The 22914-nt window shown below is 42.5% G+C and overlaps 1 protein-coding gene across 1 annotated transcript; it reads left to right on the top strand.

Annotated features, from left to right (window-relative positions):
* Window positions 1-14181: 14181 nt before the first annotated feature.
* Window positions 14182-21903, top strand: LOC104595625 (mitogen-activated protein kinase homolog NTF3). Its single transcript, XM_010256429.3, has 3 exons — window positions 14182-14988; window positions 15346-15772; window positions 20903-21903. The coding sequence occupies exons 2-3, from the start codon at window positions 15350-15352 to the stop codon at window positions 21584-21586; spliced, it is 1107 nt and encodes a 368-aa protein (XP_010254731.1). The 5' UTR covers window positions 14182-14988; window positions 15346-15349; the 3' UTR covers window positions 21587-21903.
* The last annotated feature ends 1011 nt before the right edge of the window (window positions 21904-22914 follow it).

Here is a 22914-nt window from a genome sequence, read left to right as displayed (position 1 = left end):
AAATATCTTAAATAACAAAAAAATAAAAACTGAAAAACAATTATATAACAAAATGTTTAATATTACGAAATAATATTAAAATAAATAAAAATAAAAATAATGAAAATTTTTAAATATTTTACATATTATTTAAATATTTAAATAATAAAATATTTTACATGACTAAATTTTAAATTATTAAAATAAAAAAAATTATGTAATAAATTTAAAAAATAATTCTTAAAAATAGAAAATAATCATAATAGATTTCATAATATTCATAATAATACTAATTATAATTTTATGGAGTATTAAATTCAATAAATAATTAATACTTTAACATTTAAATAAAATTATTATTTAAATAACTAAATAATATTGTAAATAAATAATTTCACTTATATCAATTAATAATTATAGAAAATAACTTTCAAAAATTAATACTTATTAGTAATAATTTTACAATAATAGAGTATATTCATTATATATTTATATATACTACAATTAATATTTATTTTATTTTCACTAATTATTTAATGTATTTTTGATAAATATGTTTTCAATAATTATTTAAAAATCAATTTTTGTTTTGTAATTTAATAGTAAATTGTCAATAATCATTGGAGATTAAAAAACCATTATTTAACTTTTGAAATTTAATATATCATATTTATTGTATTTTTGTTATAAATTTATTTGTAATTATGTATTTTTATAACATTGATTAATATTTATTAGAGATTAAACTATTATTTGAGATGACACTATTTATTGACTACCTTAATATATTTTCAGTATTTATTTTATTTTGTAATTATTATATTTTTATTAGATATCTATTTTATTTCATTATAAATTTATTTTCAATGATTGTGTATTTTTGCTATAAATTTTCAGTAATTATTGGAGATTAAACTATTGTTATTTATTAGAGATTTGCCTATTATTTTACTTGAAATTAAGAGTGTTCAAGGATTGGTTCAGTTTCGTTGCAGGTTGTTTCACCAACCAAATCAACTTGTTTAGCTTTGAAGTTTGTCACCCAAAACCGATTGACCATTAGTGAAAACCCGCCAACTTGGGTTGTATTAGTTTGGGTCTACTTTCAATTTGGTTTGCTTGTTCAAAATATTTAAAATTAAAAATTAAATTTAAATTTAATAAATTATAGTGTTATTATTAAAAAATAAATTAAAAAATTAAATTTATGATATAAAATATTTTAGACTAAGAAATATGTGAACTCTTCCACTTTCTCGTATTAAAAAAATTATATTTAAAATATAAAATATTAATATAAATCTATGGTTGAGTTGGTTCAGTTTTGGTCGTTTTATAAATGGCCAAATCGAAACTGACCCAACTTGGTCGAATTGGAAAATTGCTAAACCAAAGCCGATCAAAATACTAGAAAATCGACTAACTCGGTTTGAGTTCAATTGTATTGGTTATCAAAAAGTTAAAATATAAAAAATTTATATACTCCTATGTATTTCTGTTGTTTAACTTCCACTTAACAAATTATGTGCATAACACGAGTCCCTGCCAGTATACATATATATATATAAACACATACACACACACAAGTTCTCCTCTTCCCCTTAATTAACTCAATATATGTTTTATCCTCTCCTTTACTTTTATCTCTAATTGCCCTATATTCTCTCCACTTTCTCATAAAAATAGGGCCATAATTTTTTTTAAGATTTGGTTTTCCAAATCAAACAATATTTATATCTATAGACGTGATTTAAATCAAATTAAAGAGAGGGGAATAAGGGTAATTCAATGTTTCCTATATATTCATGGTATCTTCCATTATAATTATTAAATAACCTTTTGTTAAATCATCCATTAGTTACTAAATTATTAAAAATTTATGGAAAATGTTCTACAAAAATTTATGAAATAATTATTTAAGAAATAATCCATTATTTAATAGATATTAAATAATTTAATAATTTACCAAAAATTAATAAACAATTCATTGTTTTACGATTTTTGGTTATTAATAAATGTTCAGAATTTCAACGTTTAGTATAATTTACATTAATAATTGTAATTGTAAAAATTTTCATTAAATTTTTACAATAACAATTATTTGATAAAAGATATTACTAATTAGCATAATTTACTAATTTATATAAAATCAATAATTATAGTTAACAACTATCAAATAATTTAGGGAAACTCTTTAACTAATAATCTATAATTATTTTTTAAATAAGTAATTAAAAAATTAAGAAATTAATCAACGAAATAAATATTATCCAAAGCTATTTAAATAATAATCTATTATTATTATTCAACTAAATAATTATTAAATTTTAGGAAATTAATCTGTCAGAAATTGTTTCATAATTATTTAAATAACAATCTATTAGTATTATTTTAACAAATAATTATGACATAGTTTATGAAAATTATTAAGTCTATCCACACTGATGTAGACCACTTGGATGACTTCGATCATATATGGTTTTACATTAATTAACAACAAATGGTTGACTTTTAATTAAAAATAATGTAGTTTACCATAATTACATTATTTTACTATAATTACATTAATTTACCATACATTACTACTAATCAACAGAAATTCCAATAATTTTTTGAAAATTATCATAAAATATTGTAATTTATTGTTATTTAATTAGTTATAGAAATTTACTAGAATTGTAAGGATGGCAGTTTTCCCTGTAAACTAGGGCCCTACTCTGCTCCGCCCAAAATGGGGCAAGTTTTCTCAAATCTTAAATGGGGATGGGGTAGAGATGGGGTGTGGACAGGGAAAATATTTTTGCCCCAAATTAGAGATGGGGATTGCATATAATTCCCCAAACCCAATGGTAAATTAGTAAAATATTAATAAATTTAATATTGATTTTTAAAATATCTCTAAGTTTTTCTCATATTCTTATAATCCTAGGATCGCATAATTTCATTTATAAAATCCCCCAAATTGTCATAATCCCATTCCTAAAATACCCCTAAATTCCCATTATCCTTTTTGCAAAATATCCATAAATTAGATTTTTTTTTATGTGGTTGCCTTAGGGTGGAGAAAATTTGGGGATTCCCCTTCCCCGACGGGGAATGGGTCTCACCCCAAACCCACCCCACCACTAGGGTTGGGGTGAGGATGGAGTTGAGTGTCTTGACATACGGGGGCAAGGAACAAGGAGGGGTGCCCCAACCCGTGCATCACACAGGCCCTCGCTAGTTTATATATAACTGAGGTGAATTCCTTTTAGGCACACAAAATTTATCTATCCAAAAATTTCACACCACATGAGATCCTCGGTACCTATCCCCCCCCCCCCCCTCTTGTATTGATATGATATGAGATATTTTAAAACTTTAGGCAGCGTTTGGAAACGATGCAAATCGAGTGTAAATCTTGGTTCAAGGTAAATTTGCACTTTGGTTAACTTTTGCCTGTGTTTGTCAACATTACATTTATGCATTGATAAATGATAGATTAATGTATATTTACATTGATAATAAGATGTAAAATACATCAATAAAAAATAAGTAAATTTGCATTCAAATGGGCTTTCGATAAAAAAAAGCACATGCTTTATTGAAATTCATGTTTGCATCTATTACAGCTAAAAGTCTGTTTGATAAGAAGGTAAATTTGTCGGTGCAAAACTAATCCAATTTTGCAATTTATATGAACCGTTTTATACTTTACATTATTTGCATCATTTTCAAACGCAACCTTATATGCAAAAACAAAAACATGGATGTGGAAGTAAACCTATACTAAAAATTCTGAGAATCAATCTGAAATCTTATTCGATTATTTTGAATTTGGATAATGTATTTATGTAATTGCATCAGATTTGTATGCAAATTTTCCATAATCAGATTAGAGTTGAATTTTGATAAATTTAAATACAACCCTACCTGGGGAAAAATAATTATAATTAATGTTCATTTTAATTAGAAAGGCGAAGAAAGACTGTGTGGTGATGTGTCTTATGCAGGAGGAAACCCCAAACAGCATAGTCGCAACAAAAGTTTTTCCACGTGGACAATCTAATCACCGATGATTAAACCGTTAAAACCGTGACCCAACGAGTCTTGCCTTTGTCCAATCCAAGGCCTACAACTAGGGGTGATCATTTCACCCCGGCCCGGCCTGGCCCGCACAAGCCCAGCCTCGAAATTCTGGGCTTGGGCCTGAGTTTTATGTTCAGGCCTGGGCCCACATTAGGCCCATAAATTTTAGGGTCAGGCTTGGGCTTAATACTTAAAACCCGGCCCGGCCCGGCTCGCATATTTTTAAACGTACGCATTTTGTATATAATGTATATATATGTATACATGTTATTTTACATTATATTATATGTTTTATACATAAATATTATGACATGACATGTATAATTTATATTATATAATATATAAAATAAAAAGTTTATATGCATGTTATGTCATTTAATATAAAATATTATAGATATGTAATTGATGATGCACAATCTGGCTGGTCTTAGCTGTCGATGATCTTGCCTCTGAACTGAGTAACAAGAACCTGAAACGGAAGGAGAAGAGAAACTCCGGGGAGAACCCGGCGTAAGGGCTCCGAAGCTCAAGTTAGAATCATTCAAAGGCAAGAATAACCAGATAGCGCGAAAGTTAGCATACCTCGTCCTTGGGGGGGTAGAAGCCTTTTATAACCACCTCGCGCACTCACTTCCAGGCCTCCGTCAGGTCGGGCATGATTACTTCTGAACTCCTGCCAGTTCGGGTGTCATTTCCTCTGGTCGGACAGAACCGCCACTGTTCCTTTTGTCGGAGCCGTCTCTGCGGCTAGTGACGATGGTTGCAGGTGGCGGTGGCAGGAAGCCGTTTGAAATGCGGCTGTCAGGCGTCAGATCCCAAATCAGTCAGGTACGTCGCCCTTGGATAAAGACGTCCTTGGTGTCAAGTACGTTTGGCTGGCCTGGTGCTTTGGAAGTGAAGTGTTGGAGTGGCGAGCGAGGTGCCTTGAGTTCGGTTTGGAGTGTTCCGAGCTGCCACGGGTCAACTCGGGTCAGCTTTGTGAGGCTTGGGGCCCAGTATAGTTCGTGCTCCTTGCAGGGAGCTCGGGTTCTCAGTAGGGAGCTCGCTCTTAATAGCGAGCTCGGACTCCCAGTAGGGAGTTTGTTCTTAATAGGGAGCTCGGTTTTTAGGGAGCTCGGGCTCTTACTTGGGGAGCTCGGACCCTTAACAGGGAGCTCGCTCTTAATAGGGAGCTCGGGCTCCGATTAGGGAGCTCGGATTTAGGGAGCTCGGGTTCTTAGGGAGCTCGGGCTCCTAGTACCAAGCTCGGACTTGGGGAGCTCGGACCTTTGACAGGGAGCTCGCTCTTAATCAAGGAGCTCGGGCTCCTAGTAGGGAGCTCGGATTTAGGGAGCTCGGGTTCTTAGGAAGCTCGGGCTCCTAGTACCGAGCTCGGATTTAGGGAGCTCGGGTTTTTAGGGAGCTCGGACCTTTGACAGGGAGCTCGCTCTTAACAAGGAGCTCGGACTAAGTACGGCGGTCTGGAGTTCGGGCTCGGTAGTGAGTTTGGACTTGCTTCCGATGTTCGCTTTGGGTGCTCTACTGTCCCGAGCTGCTTGCCTTTGCCACGTGTCGGGCGACCGCGAGGTCGGGCCAAATTTCCCTTCATCAATTGCCCCCCACTCCCTGCGACAACGGTTCCGTCTTGGTGTGGGGAGTTTGCAAGGTAGCAGGAGGGTTTTGGTCCGTGCTGAGCGCGCTTGCTCTAATTTGATTTTCAAAAAAGGGCGCGCGTTTGGGAGTCGTGACGGCAGTTGTTCGGGAGTTGCGCTGCAGACGCTTTTATTGCGAGGAGACGTGCGCCGTTACCCCGTCAGTTTCGGGAAGACGCGTGCCGACACCTGTCCTCTGACAAGACGTGCGCGACGTTCCGTCAGTTTCGGAAAGACGTGCGCCGATTGGTCTTGGAAGACGTGCGGCTTAGCGCGGTTGTGGGCCGTTGTATTGGCTTCGATCTGGGCCGTCGCTTTCCGTACGCTGTGGATATAAATAGTGCGCGGGGGGGGGGGGGGGGACCCGTCCTTGCTACTGTTGTACATCTTGAGCTCGCGCCTTAAGTTTCAGCTCGCGTCCCAGGTCTTCTTGCTTGTTCGAGTTCTCGCGGTCTGCTTCAGTCTTCTTCCCGGGTGAGTGTTTTTGGAATCCCGTTCCGTTTCACGATGTCTGGTTTGGAGGGTTTAGACTGTTCAAGTGGGTCTGATGTGGGTTCAATGAACCAGCTTGCGTCCCACGGTAGTTCAAGTGAGCCCGATGTAGGTCCTAAGGAAGGGGTCGAGCCTACCACCCGAGGTGCTTCGGGTAGGTCGGCATCCACCTCCCGTCGTGGCCGGGTTGTAGATCAGTTCGGCCCTTCGACTATGACGCTTGAGGAACTTCAAACCCTCGTAGACTACTATAATTTGCCCAGTGAGTACGGTTACTTTATCCCTACGGGGAGCTTTCCTTGGGAACACGGTCCTGATGAGATGGTGATTTTCCGGGAACAGCTCGCCGCGGGGCTGCGATTGCCCTTCCACCCTCTTCTTGTCGAGGTCCTAAACCACTTCGGTGTGACGGTTGGCCAGCTTCACCCGAACTCTATTAGGAACTTAGTGGGAACGATCTCTTTATTTTGCGACGAGAACTTCCCTCTGGATCTGGAGATTTTTTCTTCTATCTTAATGTTGAAAAAGCAAGTGGGTCCCTTTCCTGGGCGTAGGCGGGCATACTACCTGTCCCCTCGCCCGGGCTTCAAGCTCTTACACGGACTCCCCAATAAGGTCCCGGCGTGGAAGCGGGACTATTTCGGGGTGCGAAGTGCGATGGGGTGGCCGTTTCAGACCGGCTGGGGGGTGGCCGCTCCTAATTCCGGCATCACACTTGATGAGGAGACGGCGAAGGGCCTCCAGCAATGGGCGCGACTTGGGCTGGATTGCCAATGGTATCTGACGGAGGCCAAGCTTATTGCTGCGGGCCTGAGTTCGGGTAGGTTCTTTCCCTAGTGATCTTGTCTTGCTCTTCTTTTACGTCTTACTGATGCCGAACTCCTTTTCGCAGGTACAATGGATTCTCGAGTGACCCGAGGTGGGCACTTGTTCGAGGGCATGAAGAGGAGAAAGCGGGTGGCCAAGCGAGCTCGCGTCGAGCCATCCCGAGCTGCGGAGCCCGAGGTGCCGGATTATCCGGCAGAGGATCCCGAGATGGTTCCTCCTATGCAGGGGCCGGCGGGGGCTCCTTATGCCGAAACCACACACACGGGGGCTCCCGCCTATTCCGAGTCCGCTCATATGCGAGCTGGGCCGTCGGGCTCGGAGGCCCCGGGGGACTTCAGGAGCGTGTTGTCGCCTGTTCATGCTCTTCAATGGAGTAAGGAGGCGATGTTTCCTGAGGAAGTTGCGGCGTGGACCGAGCTCCCTCTGCACCAAGTGGCCTGTCGTGCCGTTACTCATGCCATGGTGGTAAGTGATCCCTTCTTTAGAGCTCGGCTTCTATTCTTTTATTCGTTTCTCTGATCTCGTTTTCCTTTGATAGGTGAACTCCTCCATTCACGCCTTGGCGAACCAGGTGGAGAAATGCTCGCGGCAGGCGCGAGCTGCCGAGGAGAATGCTCGTGCTGCTGATGCTGCTGCTCGCCGTGCGCGGTCTAGGCAGGCGAGGTCTCAGAGGGATGCCGAGGCCATGGGAGTGGTGGTGCAGCGCATGGCGGAAATGAAGCTGGACTTGGAGCACCAGGTCGAGTATCTTCAGGAGGATATCAGGGAGAGGACTCAGATCTTCTCTCAAGGCATCGAAGACGCGAAGAAGAAGGCTGTCAGCGATTACATTGCTTCGCCGGATTTCGATGACCTGATGGTAGACTCCTACAGGAGGGGTTTCAAGCTAAGTCGGTGGATGATCCGGAATACGTACCCCGACCTCGATACCAACACCATATCCACTTCGCGCATCACTCCGGAGATGGCTAATGCTGCGGATGCCGAACCAGACTCTGAGGGGGAGGCAGGTCCTTCGGGCGTTGTCGGAGAGGCTTCCGATAACGATGAAGTAGCCCCGGGCTTGTGAAATGAAATGAAATGAAATGTCTCCTTTTTTTTTATATGTACACATCTGTTTTGAAATGAAATGTCTTTTTGTTCATGTACTGGTGTCTTCGAGCTATATTTTTTGCCGAACTGACCATTTCGGTCCTTCAGTTCGTTTTATGAAATGACTTCGGCGTACTTGCCTTGGTGGCCTATAGATAGTACCTTCTCAAGTTGACAACGTTCCATGCCCGGGGTACTTGTTTCCCTTCTAGGGTTCCGAGCTCGTACGCTCCCCCACCGAGTGTTTTCATTACTCTATAGGGTCCTTCCCAGTTTGGTCCAAGTTTCCCTACGCCGGGTTCAGGCACCATGACCTTACGGAGAACCAGGTCGCCGACGCGGAAGTTCCTCTTTTTTACTTGCGCGTTGTAGTACCGAGCTACCTTTTGTTGGTAAGCCGCAGTTCGGATGTGCGCGAGGTCTCTCACTTCGTCCAGTAGGTCGAGGTTGGTGCGTAACTCGTCCTCGTTTGTCCGTTCGTCGTACGCTTCTAGTCGCAACGTACGCACTTCGATTTCCACTGAGATCACTGCTTCGATGCCATAGGTGAGGTTAAAGGGGGTCTCACCCGTGGCGGTCTTTTCCGTGGTTCGGTGTGCCCATAAAACACTTGGTAGTTCGTCTGCCCACAAACCTTTGGCTCGGTCCAATCGCGCTTTCAGTCCGCGGAGGATGGCTCTATTCATTACTTCTGTTTGGCCATTTGCCTGCGGGTGTGCGATCGATGTGAAGTTCTGACTAATTCCCATACTTTGGCACCATTCATGGAACTTGATGTCTTCGAGCTGTTTGCCATTGTCGGAGATCAGTACCCGAGGTAGCCCGAAGCGACATACGATGTTCTTCCAAAAGAAGTTTTGTATGTTTCGGGCTGTAACTATTGCCAGGGGTTCGGCTTCTATCCATTTTGTGAAATAATCTACTGCCACCACTAGGAATTTTCTCCCGCCTGTCGCTGGTGGGAATGGCCCCAGGAGGTCGATGCCCCATTGGGCGAAGGGCCATGGACTGGTGAGGTATTTGAGGTCGGTAGCGGGCTGATGGTGGATGCTGGCATGCTTCTGACACTTGCCGCATTTTCTGACGAGCTCGATTGCCTTTGTCTTCATCGTTGGCCAGTAGTATCCTTGTCGAAGTGCCTTTTGGGCGAGGGCTCTGCCCCCCAGGTGTCCGCCACACAAGCCTTCATGGATGTCGCGGAGTACCAGCTCGGCTTCGGCTGGGCGCAAGCATCGCAGATAGGGGAGCGTGTAGGATCGTCGGTACAACCGTTCGTCTATCATGACGTATTTGGCTGCCTGGCGCTGCACCCTCTTGGCTGTGTTGCGGTCCGCGGGAAGGGTTCCGTCTAACAAGAAGCTCGCGAGTGGGTCGATCCAGCTCGGTTCCGCTTCGGTGACGGGAGAGACCTCTTCTGCCCCACCGAGAATGCTGGGCCGAGGCAAGTCCTCTACGTACACGGTTCTCCTGGTGTTGTGGCCCGTGCTAGCCAGTCGGGATAGGGCGTCGGCCTCAGCGTTCTCTAACCTCGGGATTTGCTTGATGAAGTGTGATTGGAAGTCGAGCAGAGCTTCCTTTACTTTTGCTAAGTACGCAATCATAGTGAGTTCGCGTGCTTCGTACTCGCCTGTAACTTGGTTGACCACGAGCTGGGAATCACTGCAGATAACCATGTGCTTTGCTCTGACCTTGCGCGCTAGGTTTAGCCCGGCTATCAGTGCCTCGTACTCCGCCTCGTTGTTGGATGCCGCGAACTCAAAGTGTAGTGTGTATTCCAGTTTTGTTCCGCCCGGGCCGCATAGCACTATTCCAGCACCGCTGCCTTGTTGGTTCGAGGAGCCATCTACGTGAAGGATCCAGGGATCCTCATCCCAGTTCACACTTGGTCTAACCAGGAGGGAAGCCACGCTGGCTGCTACTTCACGGGGTTCGGACTCGTTTGGCTTGGGAGCTCTGAGTTCGCCCGAACTGGGGACCTCGGGCTCGACCAGCTCAGGGGCTTTGGGGTTGAACGTGCACTCTGTGATAAAATCTGCCAAGGCTTGGGCCTTAATGGCAGTTCTTGGCTTGTACTGGAGATCGTACTCACTGAGTTCGATGGACCACTTCGTCAGCCGACCGGAAACCTCGGGTTCGAGTAACACTTGCCTCAGAGGTTTGTCGGTCAGGACGATGACGGTGTGGGCCTGGAAGTACGGGCGGAGTTTCCGTGCTGCTACCACCAGGGCATACGCTAGCTTTTCTATCTGCGGGTACCTTGTCTCTGCTCCCTGCAAGATTTTACTAACATAATATATGGGTCGTTGGACCCGGTCTGCCTCCTTTACTAGTACCGAACTCACCACCTCGTCGCTAGCCGAGAGGTACAGCTCTAAGACTTCGCCTTCCTCGGGCCGAGCTAAGGTTGGCACACTGGCGAGGTAGCCTTTTAGCTCGTCAAACGCGAGCTGACAGTCTTGGGTCCATTCGAACCCTTTGCCTTTGATTGCTTTGAAGAAGGGTAGGCAGCGATCTGCCGACTTGGACATGAAGTGGCTTAGGGCGGCTATGCGGCCGTTTAGCCTTTGGACTTCTTTTATTTTCCGAGGTGGTCTCATATCTAGGATGGCTTGTATTTTGTCTGGGTTGGCCTCGATGCCACGTCGATTGACAACGTAGCCCAGGAACTTGCCCGAGGTGACACCAAAGACACATTTGTTGGGGTTTAATTTCATGTTATACTGACGCAGGATTTGGAAGACAGAATATAAGTCTTGTATTAATTCTTGCGAAGACTGTTTTTTGACGACCATGTCGTCTACATAGCACTCTATCTTTGTGCCGATCAGGGGCCGAAACAGCCTAGTTACAAGTCTTTGGAAGGTCGCCCCGGCGTTTTTTAACCCGAAGGGCATGACCTTGTAACAGTATAGACCGAACTCGGTTATGAAGCTGGTTTTTTCCTCGTCGGACTGGTCCATCCGGATTTGGTTGTAGCCTGAGTAGGCATCCAAGAAGCTTAGCAATTCATGTCCCGAGGTCGCATCCACTAGGCGGTCGATCCTAGGAAGGGGGCGTGTAGTCGAGTAATGGACTTCCCTTTTTCACCAGCACATGCGGTCGATCCGAGGTCGCGTCCACTCTATCTTAGCAATTCGGTGTAGTCGACGCACATGCGCCACTTGCCGTTCGCCTTTTTCACCAGCACAGGGTTGGCCACTCAGCTCGGGTAATGGACTTCCCTTATGAAGTCTGCCGCGAGGAGCTTTTCGACTTCCTCGTCGACCGCTTTCCAGCGCTCCGGGGCTAAGTTCCGTTTCTTCTGTCTAACGGGTCTGACTATAGGGTCAGTGTTAAGTTTGTGAGTTATAAGACTAGGGTCAATACCAGGCATATCGGCCGCAGACCATGCAAAAGTATCTAAATTTTGGAGTAAAAAACTTACCAGTTCGGTCCGTAGGGGTTCCTTGACAGAAGCACCAATCTGGAGTGCGCGAGCTGGGTCCGTAGGTGAGGTCGGGATCGTGATTGTTTCTTTTGTTGGCGAGGCTTGTTCTTCACCTTGCTCCGTAGGCCGCTCCAGATCGAGGTCGCCGGCCGGCTTGGACTTGCCCTTTAGGGCGGCGACGTAGCACTTGCGGGACTCGAGCTGGTCGCCCCGCACTATCCTCACACCGAAGTCCGTAGGGAACTTCATTGCCAAATAGTAGGTAGAGACCACCGCCCGCAGGATATGCGTGATTGGTCGTCCTATTATGGCGTTGTATGGGGAGGGGGTCGCGACCACCAGAAAATCGTGGTTGAGTCTGACCGCACAAGGCCACGTGCCGACTTCCACGGGCACCGTTATCTTTCCAAGGGGCCTGACTTCCTCCCCGCTGAAGCCCACCAGGGGAGTGCTTGCAGGTTTTAGTTCGCTCCTCGGCAGCTGTAGCCGATCAAATGCCGACTTGAATAGGATGTCCGCCGAGTTGCCTGAATCTACGAGCACGCGCCTAACTTCGAAGTCGCTGATCCTGAGTTTAATGACAAGTGCGTCGTCGTGAGGGTAGCGAACTCCCCGCGCGTCGTCTTCTGTGAAGAGGATCGGCTCCTCGGTCTTCGGCCTCTTCGGGGGGTTCCGCTCCTCGAGGACCGCTTCGCGAACTGAGGTCCGTGCTGCCGCTGATGTGCACCCCGCCACCACTGAACCTCCCACAATTACATGGATGGTTCCCCGAACTGACCTTTCTGCCGGAGGCTGTCGCTGCATCGGTTCGGCAGGCCTGCTGCTAGTCTCCGGGGCGTCTTTTAAGTGTTCGCCCGGCTGATCCGCTCTATTGCTATTATTGTTGTGCTGTACAAAGTTTCTTAAGTATCCGCGACGGATGAGCCCCTCTATCTCGTCTCGGAGGTTATTACATTGCTCGGTACTATGACCGTGGTCCCTATGGAAACTACAATACAAATTTTTGTTTCTTTCGTTCGGATTTCCCTTTAGGCGAGGTGGCCATTTCACGAAGGGGGCGTCCTTGATCGTCATTAGGATCTCGGTCCGTCTCGTGTTCAGGGGCGTGTAATCCGTCCGAACTGGCAGGGGAGCTCGGAACGATTGGTTTGGTTTTGGGTCCCGGGCCGGGTTTTTTCGGTCGGTCGAGCTAGAGGGCTCATCGTCCCTCTTTCTTTTCTCGTTTCCGCCCTCGGTTCTTTGGTTGATTTCCTCCTCCGTCCTCATGAACTTGTCCGCGAGCTTGAGGAACTCGGCCACGGTCGCGGGCTGGTTAGCTACCATGTGCCACTTGAATTCCTTGTGCGTCACCCCTCTTTTTGCTGCGGCGAGCTGCACCGCGGGGAGCTCGGACCTTTGACAGGGAGCTCGCTCTTAATCAGGGAGCTCGGGCTCCTAGTAGGGAGCTCGGATTTAGGGAGCTCGGGTTCTTAGGGAGCTCGGGCTCCTAGTACCGAGCTCGGATTTAGGGAGCTCGGGTTTTTAGGGAGCTCGAACCTTTGACAGGGAGCTCGCTCTTAACAAGGAGCTCGAACTAAGTACAGCGGTCTGGAGTTCGGGCTCGGTAGTGAGTTTGGACTTGCTTCTGATGTTCGCTTTGGGTGCTCTACTGTCCCGAGCTGCTTGCCTTTGCCACGTGTCGGGCGATCGCGAGGTCGGGCCAAATTTCCCTTCATCAGTAATGTTTTATATATGAAAGATATTGGCCCGAAATCAAGCCCTGCCCGGCCCAGGCCCAGGCCCATGTAGACCTGGGCTAGGGCTTATGTTATAGTCCCGGAACCCCAGGCCGGGCGAGCCTGGACCTAAGTTATAGCCCTTATCATAGGTGCAAAGCCTGGCCCAACCCGACCCATGATCACCCTTACCTACAACTAGGGGTGATCATGGGCTGGGCCTAAGACAGGCTTTGCACTTATGAAGTTATGATATGGGTTATAGTTTAGGTTCGGGCCTGGCCCGGCCTAGAGTTCCGAGCCTAAAACATAAGCCCTAGCCCAGGTCTATATGGGCCTAGACTGGGCCTGATTTCGGGCCAATGTCACTTATATATAAAACATTACATATCTATAATTTTTATATTAAATAGCATCACATATAAATTTATTTTATATATTATATAATATAAAATATTATATATAATATAAATTATACATGTCATGTTATAATATTTATATATAATATATAATATAATGTAAAATAACATGTATATATATTTATATATTATACACAAAATGTATAAGTTTAAATATATGCAGCTGGATCGGGCTCCAAGTATTAAACCCATGCCCGGCCCTAAAATTTACGGGCCTAATATAAGCCCATGCCTAAACCAGACCTGAACACAAAACCGAGGCCCACGCCCGAAATTTTCGGGCCGGACCGAAATGATCACCCCTACTACAACATTGATCAGAATTCTATCGGTCTGTGTTACCGCCTTACCGGCATGCACGCAGACGCAATTCACCCGGCTTTCCCGGAACGTAGGACTCACGTTTGTAAGTTGGGTCGAGTCGAGCCGCTCTAAAAACTAAAATGAGCCGCTCTAAAAACTCATGTTAGTTTTTACTTTTTAGTAAAAAAAGAGATAGAGAGAGAAATGGGTAGAAGAGGATAGTTTCCACACAAAGGAATCCAAGAAACTGATGGAGTGATAGCTGTCGTTGGCGGAGACAGAATCGGGGGTGTTTCTGTTACTGTTACGCGCCACGCCAAATTATCCCCTCATTTTGCTTTTTTTCGCTTAATCTCTTTCGCCCTTCTAACGCGACTAGAAGATATGTCCAAGGATCGAATTCCTTCAAAGAGATCTTCACAACTCTGTCTCGAATTTTTCATACAAGAAGATATGTTCAAGGATCGAATTCCTTCGGATCTGTGATTATTCTGGCGGGAAAAAATGAAGAAAGGAGGTTGTCGGGCTTGGGATAATTAGGGTTTAATTTCCGAGAGTAGGAGGTTTTACGTGGGAGATTTGGGAATTGTTCAAAATTTGAGTGTTTAAAGTGGGGAATTCGAGGGGGGAAAAAGGGTTCCTGCGAGTTGTTTGGCGGATGAGAGGTTTTGAAGGTTTGAATGGGGGTTCCAGAAGGAGTGAGGTTTTCACTTTGATTTGGAGAAATTTGGAAATTTTTCCTTGAGAATCTCCATAACGGGGAGAGCAGTGGAGCTCGATTTCGAGGAACGAGGGAGGATCTCAGTTTCAGAGCATGTAGGACAGTCAAGTGCAGCATTATTTTCTGCAACGAGGATTTTTTTTTTTTTCTGAAGATTTTAATAGATTCTAAACTCGCATAAGGAAAGAAGAGGAAACAGAATAACGGCAGAAAGAGAGAGCAACTGAATTACAGAAGATCAAAGCGGGAACTGCTAAAAGCGAAGAACAACAAGCCTCTTTTTGAAAATCTCTCGAGCTTTTTTTCGTAACAAGTAAGGATTCGTTATGTTTTCACACATTAACCATCAGTTTCTTCCTTACTTTTCCTACTTTTTGCTTTATTCCATTATTTCCTTTATTTGCTTTCATTAAATGGAGTTTCTTTACCCATGCGGCTGCTTGTTTTGAAATGGCCCACGTTTCCAAAGAAAGAAAGCTTCTTTGTTTTGTTGTAAAATTAAATGTGCATGGTGGTTTACTGGTTTTGGTGATCTTTTTAGGAATTTAGAAGACGAAAAAAAAAACGATTCTTATAGTTATGTAGTCGTAGATTAGCTAAATCGTACCATAATATCAGTGTCTTATAGTACAATTTTTTTGATGTTTAATGTGATTATGGTGATTTACAGGGAGATGGCAACTTTGGTGGAACCCCCGAATGGGGTCGGATCCCGAGGGAAGCATTACTACACCATGTGGCAAACCCTGTTTGAGATTGATACCAAGTATGTGCCGATCAAGCCCATTGGTAGAGGAGCCTATGGTATTGTGTGCTCTTCTGTAAACAAGGAAACAAATGAGAAAGTTGCAATTAAGAAGATCCATAATGCCTTTGAGAATCGTGTTGATGCACTGAGAACTCTGCGGGAGCTGAAGCTTCTCCGGCACCTTCGACATGAAAATGTGATTGCTCTGAAGGATGTTATGATGCCCATCCACAGGAAAAGTTTCAAGGATGTTTACCTGGTCTACGAGCTCATGGATACGGATCTTCACCAGATTATCAAGTCCTCCCAGGCACTTTCCAATGACCACTGTCAGTATTTTCTCTTCCAGGTATGCTATTTTCTGGGTCATAGTTTACTTGAACTATCCTGTAAAGTGTTAATGATTTGGCTTAAAGTCTAGCCATGCAGTGATACAATGATAACTTTTAACCATGTTAGAGAACTTCATCCCATGAGCTAACGTTTAGAATCATTTATTTATATCCATCAATCCACTAATTACAAATAGTACTTTCAAAAATCTGATCTGTTGTCTCATACAATTGATAGTCATTTGCTTCAACGTGATTTCACTTTTAGAATTCATCATCTTATTATACCATTACACCACAAGATATGCAAAAAATAAACAATTATTTAATTTCTTGTGGAATTTGCCTTCACCCTCAGTTATTGCATAACACAATTTAAGACTTGGTAGCAGAAGCATCGCAAGATGGTTTCTTTCTTTCTTTCTTTGTTTCTTTCTTTTTGTGTGTGTGTGTGGGGGGGGGGGGATTCTTCCCTGGCTCCTCCTCTGCTTGGTAGCCATGGAGATTTCAAAGAATTGGTCTCAATTGATATATATATATATATATTTATATAAATTGAGAAAAGAATAAGAGTATGGCTATTTGTCTGGCACTAAAACAGTAGGTTATTGAGGATTTCTATACAGTAAGCTCTTCACAATTGCTCAGTCTATGCAATGTTTTAGACAGTGTGCCTAAGCTCATAGGATAGGAAGGCTCATTTAGTGGTGTGTTTGTGTCTTTCTTAATCCTACACCTGGCTTGTTACTTTGTTTTGATGGATTAACCTTGAATTTGACATTGAAGAACATATTTACCATATTTATAAGCTATATCTATGATACTTATAGAGTTTAAACAGTTTACCCTATGTAGGACTTGAAAGCACAGGGCTACAACCTTTGTATTAATAACACAACATGCTAACAAATTGAGTTAATTAGGGGTCATTGCTTGGTGTAATTGTAAAATAGAAGCAGATAAAAAACATGGGCTTGGATATGGAAACCAGGGATACAACTTTCTGGTAGACAGACATTTGTATTAATAACACGACATGCTAACAAGTTGAGTTAATTAGGGGTCATTGCTTGGTGCAATTGTAAAACAGAAACAGATAAAGACATGGGCTTGGATATGGAAAACAGGGACACAACTCTCCCGAATATCCTAATTTCTATGTTACTTATACCTTGCATTTATATTTGGTTTTCGTGCTAAATGTCATTTCTCAAGACTTATTTCTTAAATTTCTAACATGTACAGATTTTTATAGTATAATTCTTTTTTTTTTTGATGAATGAAAGTAGTTTTATTAAATCAGATATCAATAGTACAATCAGCTTAGGAGGAGGCATGAGATGTTACCCCCCCTAGGACTGAACCATATACACCAAAACTGCCCAGGCCTGAGACACAATTACAAAGTAGCCCAAAATATATCTCCCCTTGACACCCCTTGCTTGGCCAAAGAATCAGCCATTGCATTTGCTGATCTTCTGACCTACTGAAACCTGACAGTCATATTCCTTGTCATCCATTTAACTTTCTTTAACAGATCCTTGTAGCCTCAACAGGCTGTTTCTGGGTTGATTAGCCAGCCTACTACTACCTTGGAATCCCCTTCTACTAGCAGATTGGTCACTCCAATTTGACTAGCCATCTGTATACCTTGTACCGCTGCTAGTAGCTCTACCCTTACTGAATCGCTTTCACCCACTGGTCCTGAAAATAGAGACAACATATTGCTGTCTTTGTCTCTCAGAATCCCACCTATTCCCGATGGTCCTGAATTACCTTGGCAGCTACCATCAAAATTCAATTTTACCACACCATCCGGGGGGCGGGGGAATCCATTCAACTTGTGATTTGATCTTGATGGAGACTGTAGCAGCCACTGCAGCCCAATCTCTCCTGAAGTCATCAAAGGAGTAATCTGCCAACAAGTGTGAAAATTTTAACCATGAGATAGTCCTTGTCAATATGAATTCCTTGATTTCAGCAAGACTTCTTCCCTGTTCTTGAAATATTTTTGCATTTCTCTCCTCCCATACAATCCACAACATGGCGGCTCTGACACATTTCCACATTAGCTTCCCTCTTTTTGTCAATCTCCCTAAGGTAACTGGAGTGAACAACAACTTTGCTTCAAAGGGAAAATTCCACCTGCACCCAAATAAAGAAGCAACCCGGTTCCAAATATTGGTAGCGAAAGAGCATGATATCAAGAAATGGTTACAATCCTCACCCCACTTTACACAAAGAGCACCAATTAGGGGACAAGCACATAAAAGGTTTCTTCTTTTGCAAGTTTTCACAGTATTAATCTTACCATAATAGGCTTTCCAACAGAACACAGCTATTTTGGGGGGAATTGGTTGTGACCATACCTCTTTAACGGGAAAGACCTAAGAGGAGGGGTTGGAGCTAGACCTGTTCATGGGCCGGGCCGGGCTTTTATTGTGTATTAACAAATTTTTTTAAGGCCCGAGCCCGAGCCCAGCCCGACCATCGGGCCTACAATTTGGGCCCGAGCCCGGTCCTCATAAAAAGCCCGAAGCCTGAGCCTGGGCCCGGGCCCGAAATTTAGCCTATATTATTATTATTAATGTTGAAGCAGTTGAATAAAGAGAGAGATAGATTGAAATTATAAAGAAAAGAATAATATATATTAAATTATAAATATATATTTTAATAAATATTATATTATTTATATATTTTATAAAATATATAATACTGAGTCGGGCCGGGCCGGGCTCGGGCCGGGCTTTTTTGACAAATCCCGAGCTCGGCCCGGCCCGAAACACAGTCGGGCTTACTGTGTTAAGCCCGAGGTCAGGCCCGCGGGCCTAATTATATGACCAAGCCCGGCCGGGCCGGGTCGTCGGGCTACCCGGCCCGTGAACAGGTCTAGTTGGAGCAAAGGGCTTTAAAGAAAGAAGCACAAGTGAATGAGCCAACTGTGGTTAAGGACCAGGCTCTTTTATTTCGGTTAGGGGGGTCCAAACACACCGAATCTAGAAGCAACAGTAGCTCTGAAACGCAAAGAGATTCTTCATTCCTTAACCCTCTTCGAAACCCAAAATCCCAATTTAAGGCCAAAGGGCAAACCGGGGGGGGGGGGGAGGAACCAAGAAATGGGTTTCTTTTTAAAAAGGGAGATGGAATAGAGAGAAGGGAAATGGCCTTTTAGGGGTTGAGATCTCACCGAAGTATCTTCCCAAAAAAGAATGGAGTTTCCGAAGCAAGCATCGTACCTTACACAATTGATGAACTTAGGGAGAATGCCAGAGATAGCCTTCCAATGTGTTGTGAGCAAAGCCCTTCGGGATACTCCTGCATCCCAACCTGATTCAGAACAACCATGCTTTTCACTACTTCATGCCACAACCTCTCCCTCTCCAGGGGCCACCTCCAAAGCCACTTACCTAAAAGAGCCTCATTCTTGCTCACCACGTTCCCTAATCCTAGACCTCGTTCTTCCTTACTCCGACACACCACCTCCCACCTAATAAAGTGATCTTTTTTCTCTTCACCAGGTTCCCATAAGAAATCCCTCATTAGTTTTTCCAACCCCTTTGCCTCCCTTTTAGAAATTCTAAAGACTGATAGGAAGTATAAAGGCAAGTTGGCTAAAGTTGCTTTAATCAAAGTAACTCTACCCCCCTTCGGCAAGCTCACTTTGCTCGCTTGCCTCCGCTTTGACAAGACCCCCCCTTTCAACTAATGTTATGCATCTTCATTCTTTTTAATATAAAAGATTTTTATCAAAAATAAAGAAAAAATGAGATCCCCCCTTCCTCTTCATCCTCCTCCTAACCCCCCTCCTCTTAAGGAGGCTTACGCCTCCTTGTGTTCGGGAGGCTTATGCCTCTTACGTTCTGAACTACGCCTTGTGTCACGCCTCCGCGTTTTAAAACATTGGTTTAGTGTTAGCAAGGGTCATGGGACAGAAAATAGAGGGATGGTAGTTAAGTGTTTGTACTCATTCAGTTAGAGTCCACGTAATGCGTCCAAGATAAGTCAGTCCATGTTGGTTTGTTATGAAGAAAGTGGTTGCATTGAGTTGAGACACATTGCTTATGGCGGGGCCAAATCTTTAGGAGTTAATTGTAATTGTGGGTCAGTAAGAGTATTCAAGTTGTAACACTTCTTAATCAAATTATTATGAGAATTATCCCTTTGTTAATTGAGAGTTATCTCTTTGGAGGTCTTCATTTCCCTCGAAGTAGACAAATTACAGTTACATCCTACCTGGGATTGTAACATTCTCACTTACAAAAACTGAGTCTCTGTAGAAATAAAAAACTTGTGCATCAAACCATCTAATTTATGGGTTCATTCTGTAGTGATCCCCTAACCAAAGAGCAATATGGACAAAGTAGGGATTTAAAAATCAGTCTGACTTTTGAGCTAGGATTATCTGTGTCAATGAAGAGCTCATCGACTTTAATGGACCGGTTGGGCTGAAGATTTGTAACCATCTCAAAATCTCCAAACAAAGTGAGTCAAGTTATTATTTTCAAAGATAAATGTAGCTATTATTTTCAAAGATATTTTTATTTTTTTTATGTCACGCATTTGTTCCTTATTAGTGATCTAAATATGCTATTAATTTTACCCCCTATCATCCACGCTAGTAATTAAGGTTACTGCTGCTCAATAGTTGATGGTTATGTTGGCCATTCTGGTGTAAAACTACAAGCTTGCCATTGGTGTGACCATGGTTCAAAGTATTGATACTCTTTATATGCAAATTTTGCAAATGGAGAGTTTCATCTAACTAAAATCATTACTTTTTTTAATATTTTTCTCTAACAGTTTGAAGGAGAGTTGTCTAATCATACATTAGAATATTAAAAAGTTAAAATCTCAAAACTCTTTATATTTCCAATATTGGTAACCCAAAGATACGATACCATATGTCCAATATGGGATGTATCGCATTGATACTTTGAAACTTGGGTATGAGTATAACTGCTACTGGAAAAGGGTGTTAGGTGTCACCCCATGCTTAAATTTGGCCTCCACACTGTCAGACTCACAATATACTAACATAAGAGGCTGATCAACATTTCTGTTGATTTTTTTTTTTTTTTTCCATATGAATGTCATGCCATCCAACTGAATACAACTATTTAAAACTTAAGAATTCATTTGAAATGCAGTTGCTTCGTGGACTGAAGTACCTCCACTCAGCAAACATTCTCCATCGGGACCTGAAGCCCGGAAATCTCCTTGTTAATGCAAATTGTGATTTGAAGATCTGTGACTTTGGTCTGGCACGCACCAGCAGTGGGAAGGACCAATTCATGACTGAGTATGTTGTGACCCGCTGGTACCGAGCCCCAGAGCTCCTCCTATGCTGTGAAAACTATGGGACTTCTATTGATGTCTGGTCTGTTGGTTGCATCTTTGCTGAGCTTCTTGGCCGCAAGCCTATTTTCCCTGGCACAGAATGCCTCAATCAACTTAAATTGATCATTAATGTCCTTGGCAGCCAGCGTGAGGTTGATCTTGAATTCATTGATAACCCAAAGGCTAGAAGATACATCAAATCACTCCCATATTCCCAAGGGAAGCCCTTCTCCCAATTGTATCCTAATGCCAATCCTTTGGCAATTGACTTACTGAGCAGGATGCTTGTCTTTGATCCAACAAAGAGAATCAGTGTTACTGAAGCTCTCCAACATCCATACATGTCTCCTTTGTATGACCCAAATTGCAATCCTCCTGCTGAGGTCCCAATCGATCTTGACATAGACGAGGATCTAGGGGAAGATATGATTAGGGAGATGATGTGGAAGGAAATACTTCATTACCATCCGGAAGCTTCTTCAACCAATGCATAGCTCATGGAAGAATGTTTTGTTTGGTAGGAGAGGCTATTGCTGTGAAACCAGTATTCTCTTTTTCCTTTTTATTTGACCTTTTCTTAATTTGAAGCACGCATATTAGGCTTGTAACAGTAATGTACAAGACTCGAGATTTTGTTTTAAGAGTTGTTTTATGAGTTTGAGCTTCCTCTGCATGATAGGTGGCCATAAATTGTATATAGGTGTGGTGTTGTATGTGGTATTGAAGACTTATCTCCCTTTGTACATCCATGGTGAAATTATGACTGTATTATGAGCATATGACTAATAAACTCTGATTATCTCTTTATATATCTTTTCCTTTTGGAATGTGTTCCATTCAACATTATACACAGACACGTATATGTATGATCGTTTCATCATCTTTCTCTTTCGGAATTTCCATCGTACGTTTTACATGCATACATCTATGAAGTTCCTAAAAGGACATAGAATCTCTCTAGCAAATTATGCTGCTACCAATTTAGGCAGTTCTTCCCTTCGGTTCACATAAAATGTTGCAACTTGTTGACTGTGAATCAACTGAATAGCAAAATGGGTAATTGTGGGAGCTGACTGTCAAGATGTGTTCGGGGGAGCAATGTAATTTTGAACTCGCAGTCTCTTTCATACAGCTATATTATAGGTTTTGTTCACTTTAGATGCCAGTGATGGTCTATTACACTAATCTCTTTGAACAAGGCGAAAAATTTGTGGGGTGTTCTTCAAATTGCTTTTTTTTTTTTTTGTTGCGAGTTCTAAAAACAAATCAAAACCACATCTGGGTTTTAAAAAAAAATCTGTTCTTAAAACAAAAACACAAAAAGCATGCTCTTGGTCCTACATGTGTCTTTTGTTTCTAAAACTGAAAGCAACACTTTCTTGAATTTCGGATTTGAGGAGTACAGATACAAATATGTACAGTACAAATATACAAAATAATATAAAATACAAGGTTTTTCACTCTACATATTTGTATTTGTACTCTTTTCAAATGGAGCCTAAGGCTGTGTTTTGTTGCAATGAAAATAAATTTATACTGATGCAAAATTATGACAGTACAAATGATTTGAGTGTAAATTTTGACCTATTTTTGTTTTAAATTGTAACTTATGTTGTTTGATTACAGTACAAATGAATTAATTAAGGCATGAAGCAGAATAAAATAAAATCCAAAATAAAATTAAACAAAAAAATTGCATTTTTTACATTTGCACTCTCATGCATTTGTATTAGTGCAAATAGCATTTTTTACATTTGCACTCTCATACATTTGTATTAGTGCAAATAAATTTGCACTGCAACCAAACACAGCCTAAACCACA

This window comes from Nelumbo nucifera, chromosome 5, assembly GCF_055504915.1.
Source record: "Nelumbo nucifera cultivar China Antique chromosome 5, China Antique-T2T, whole genome shotgun sequence".
NCBI classification, from domain to species: Eukaryota; Viridiplantae; Streptophyta; class Magnoliopsida; order Proteales; family Nelumbonaceae; genus Nelumbo; species Nelumbo nucifera.
The sequence above is the reverse complement of the archived record's forward strand: the minus strand, read 5'-3'. Positions and strand labels throughout refer to the sequence as shown.

Bases quoted from the DNA above. Each gene is read 5' to 3' on its own strand.
- LOC104595625 (XM_010256429.3), top strand. From the start codon at position 15,350: ATGGCAACTTTGGTGGAACCCCCGAATGGGGTCGGATCCCGAGGGAAG. The intron at 15,773-20,902 runs GTATGCTATTTT...TTTGAAATGCAG, and splicing joins GTCAGTATTTTCTCTTCCAG to TTGCTTCGTGGACTGAAGTA.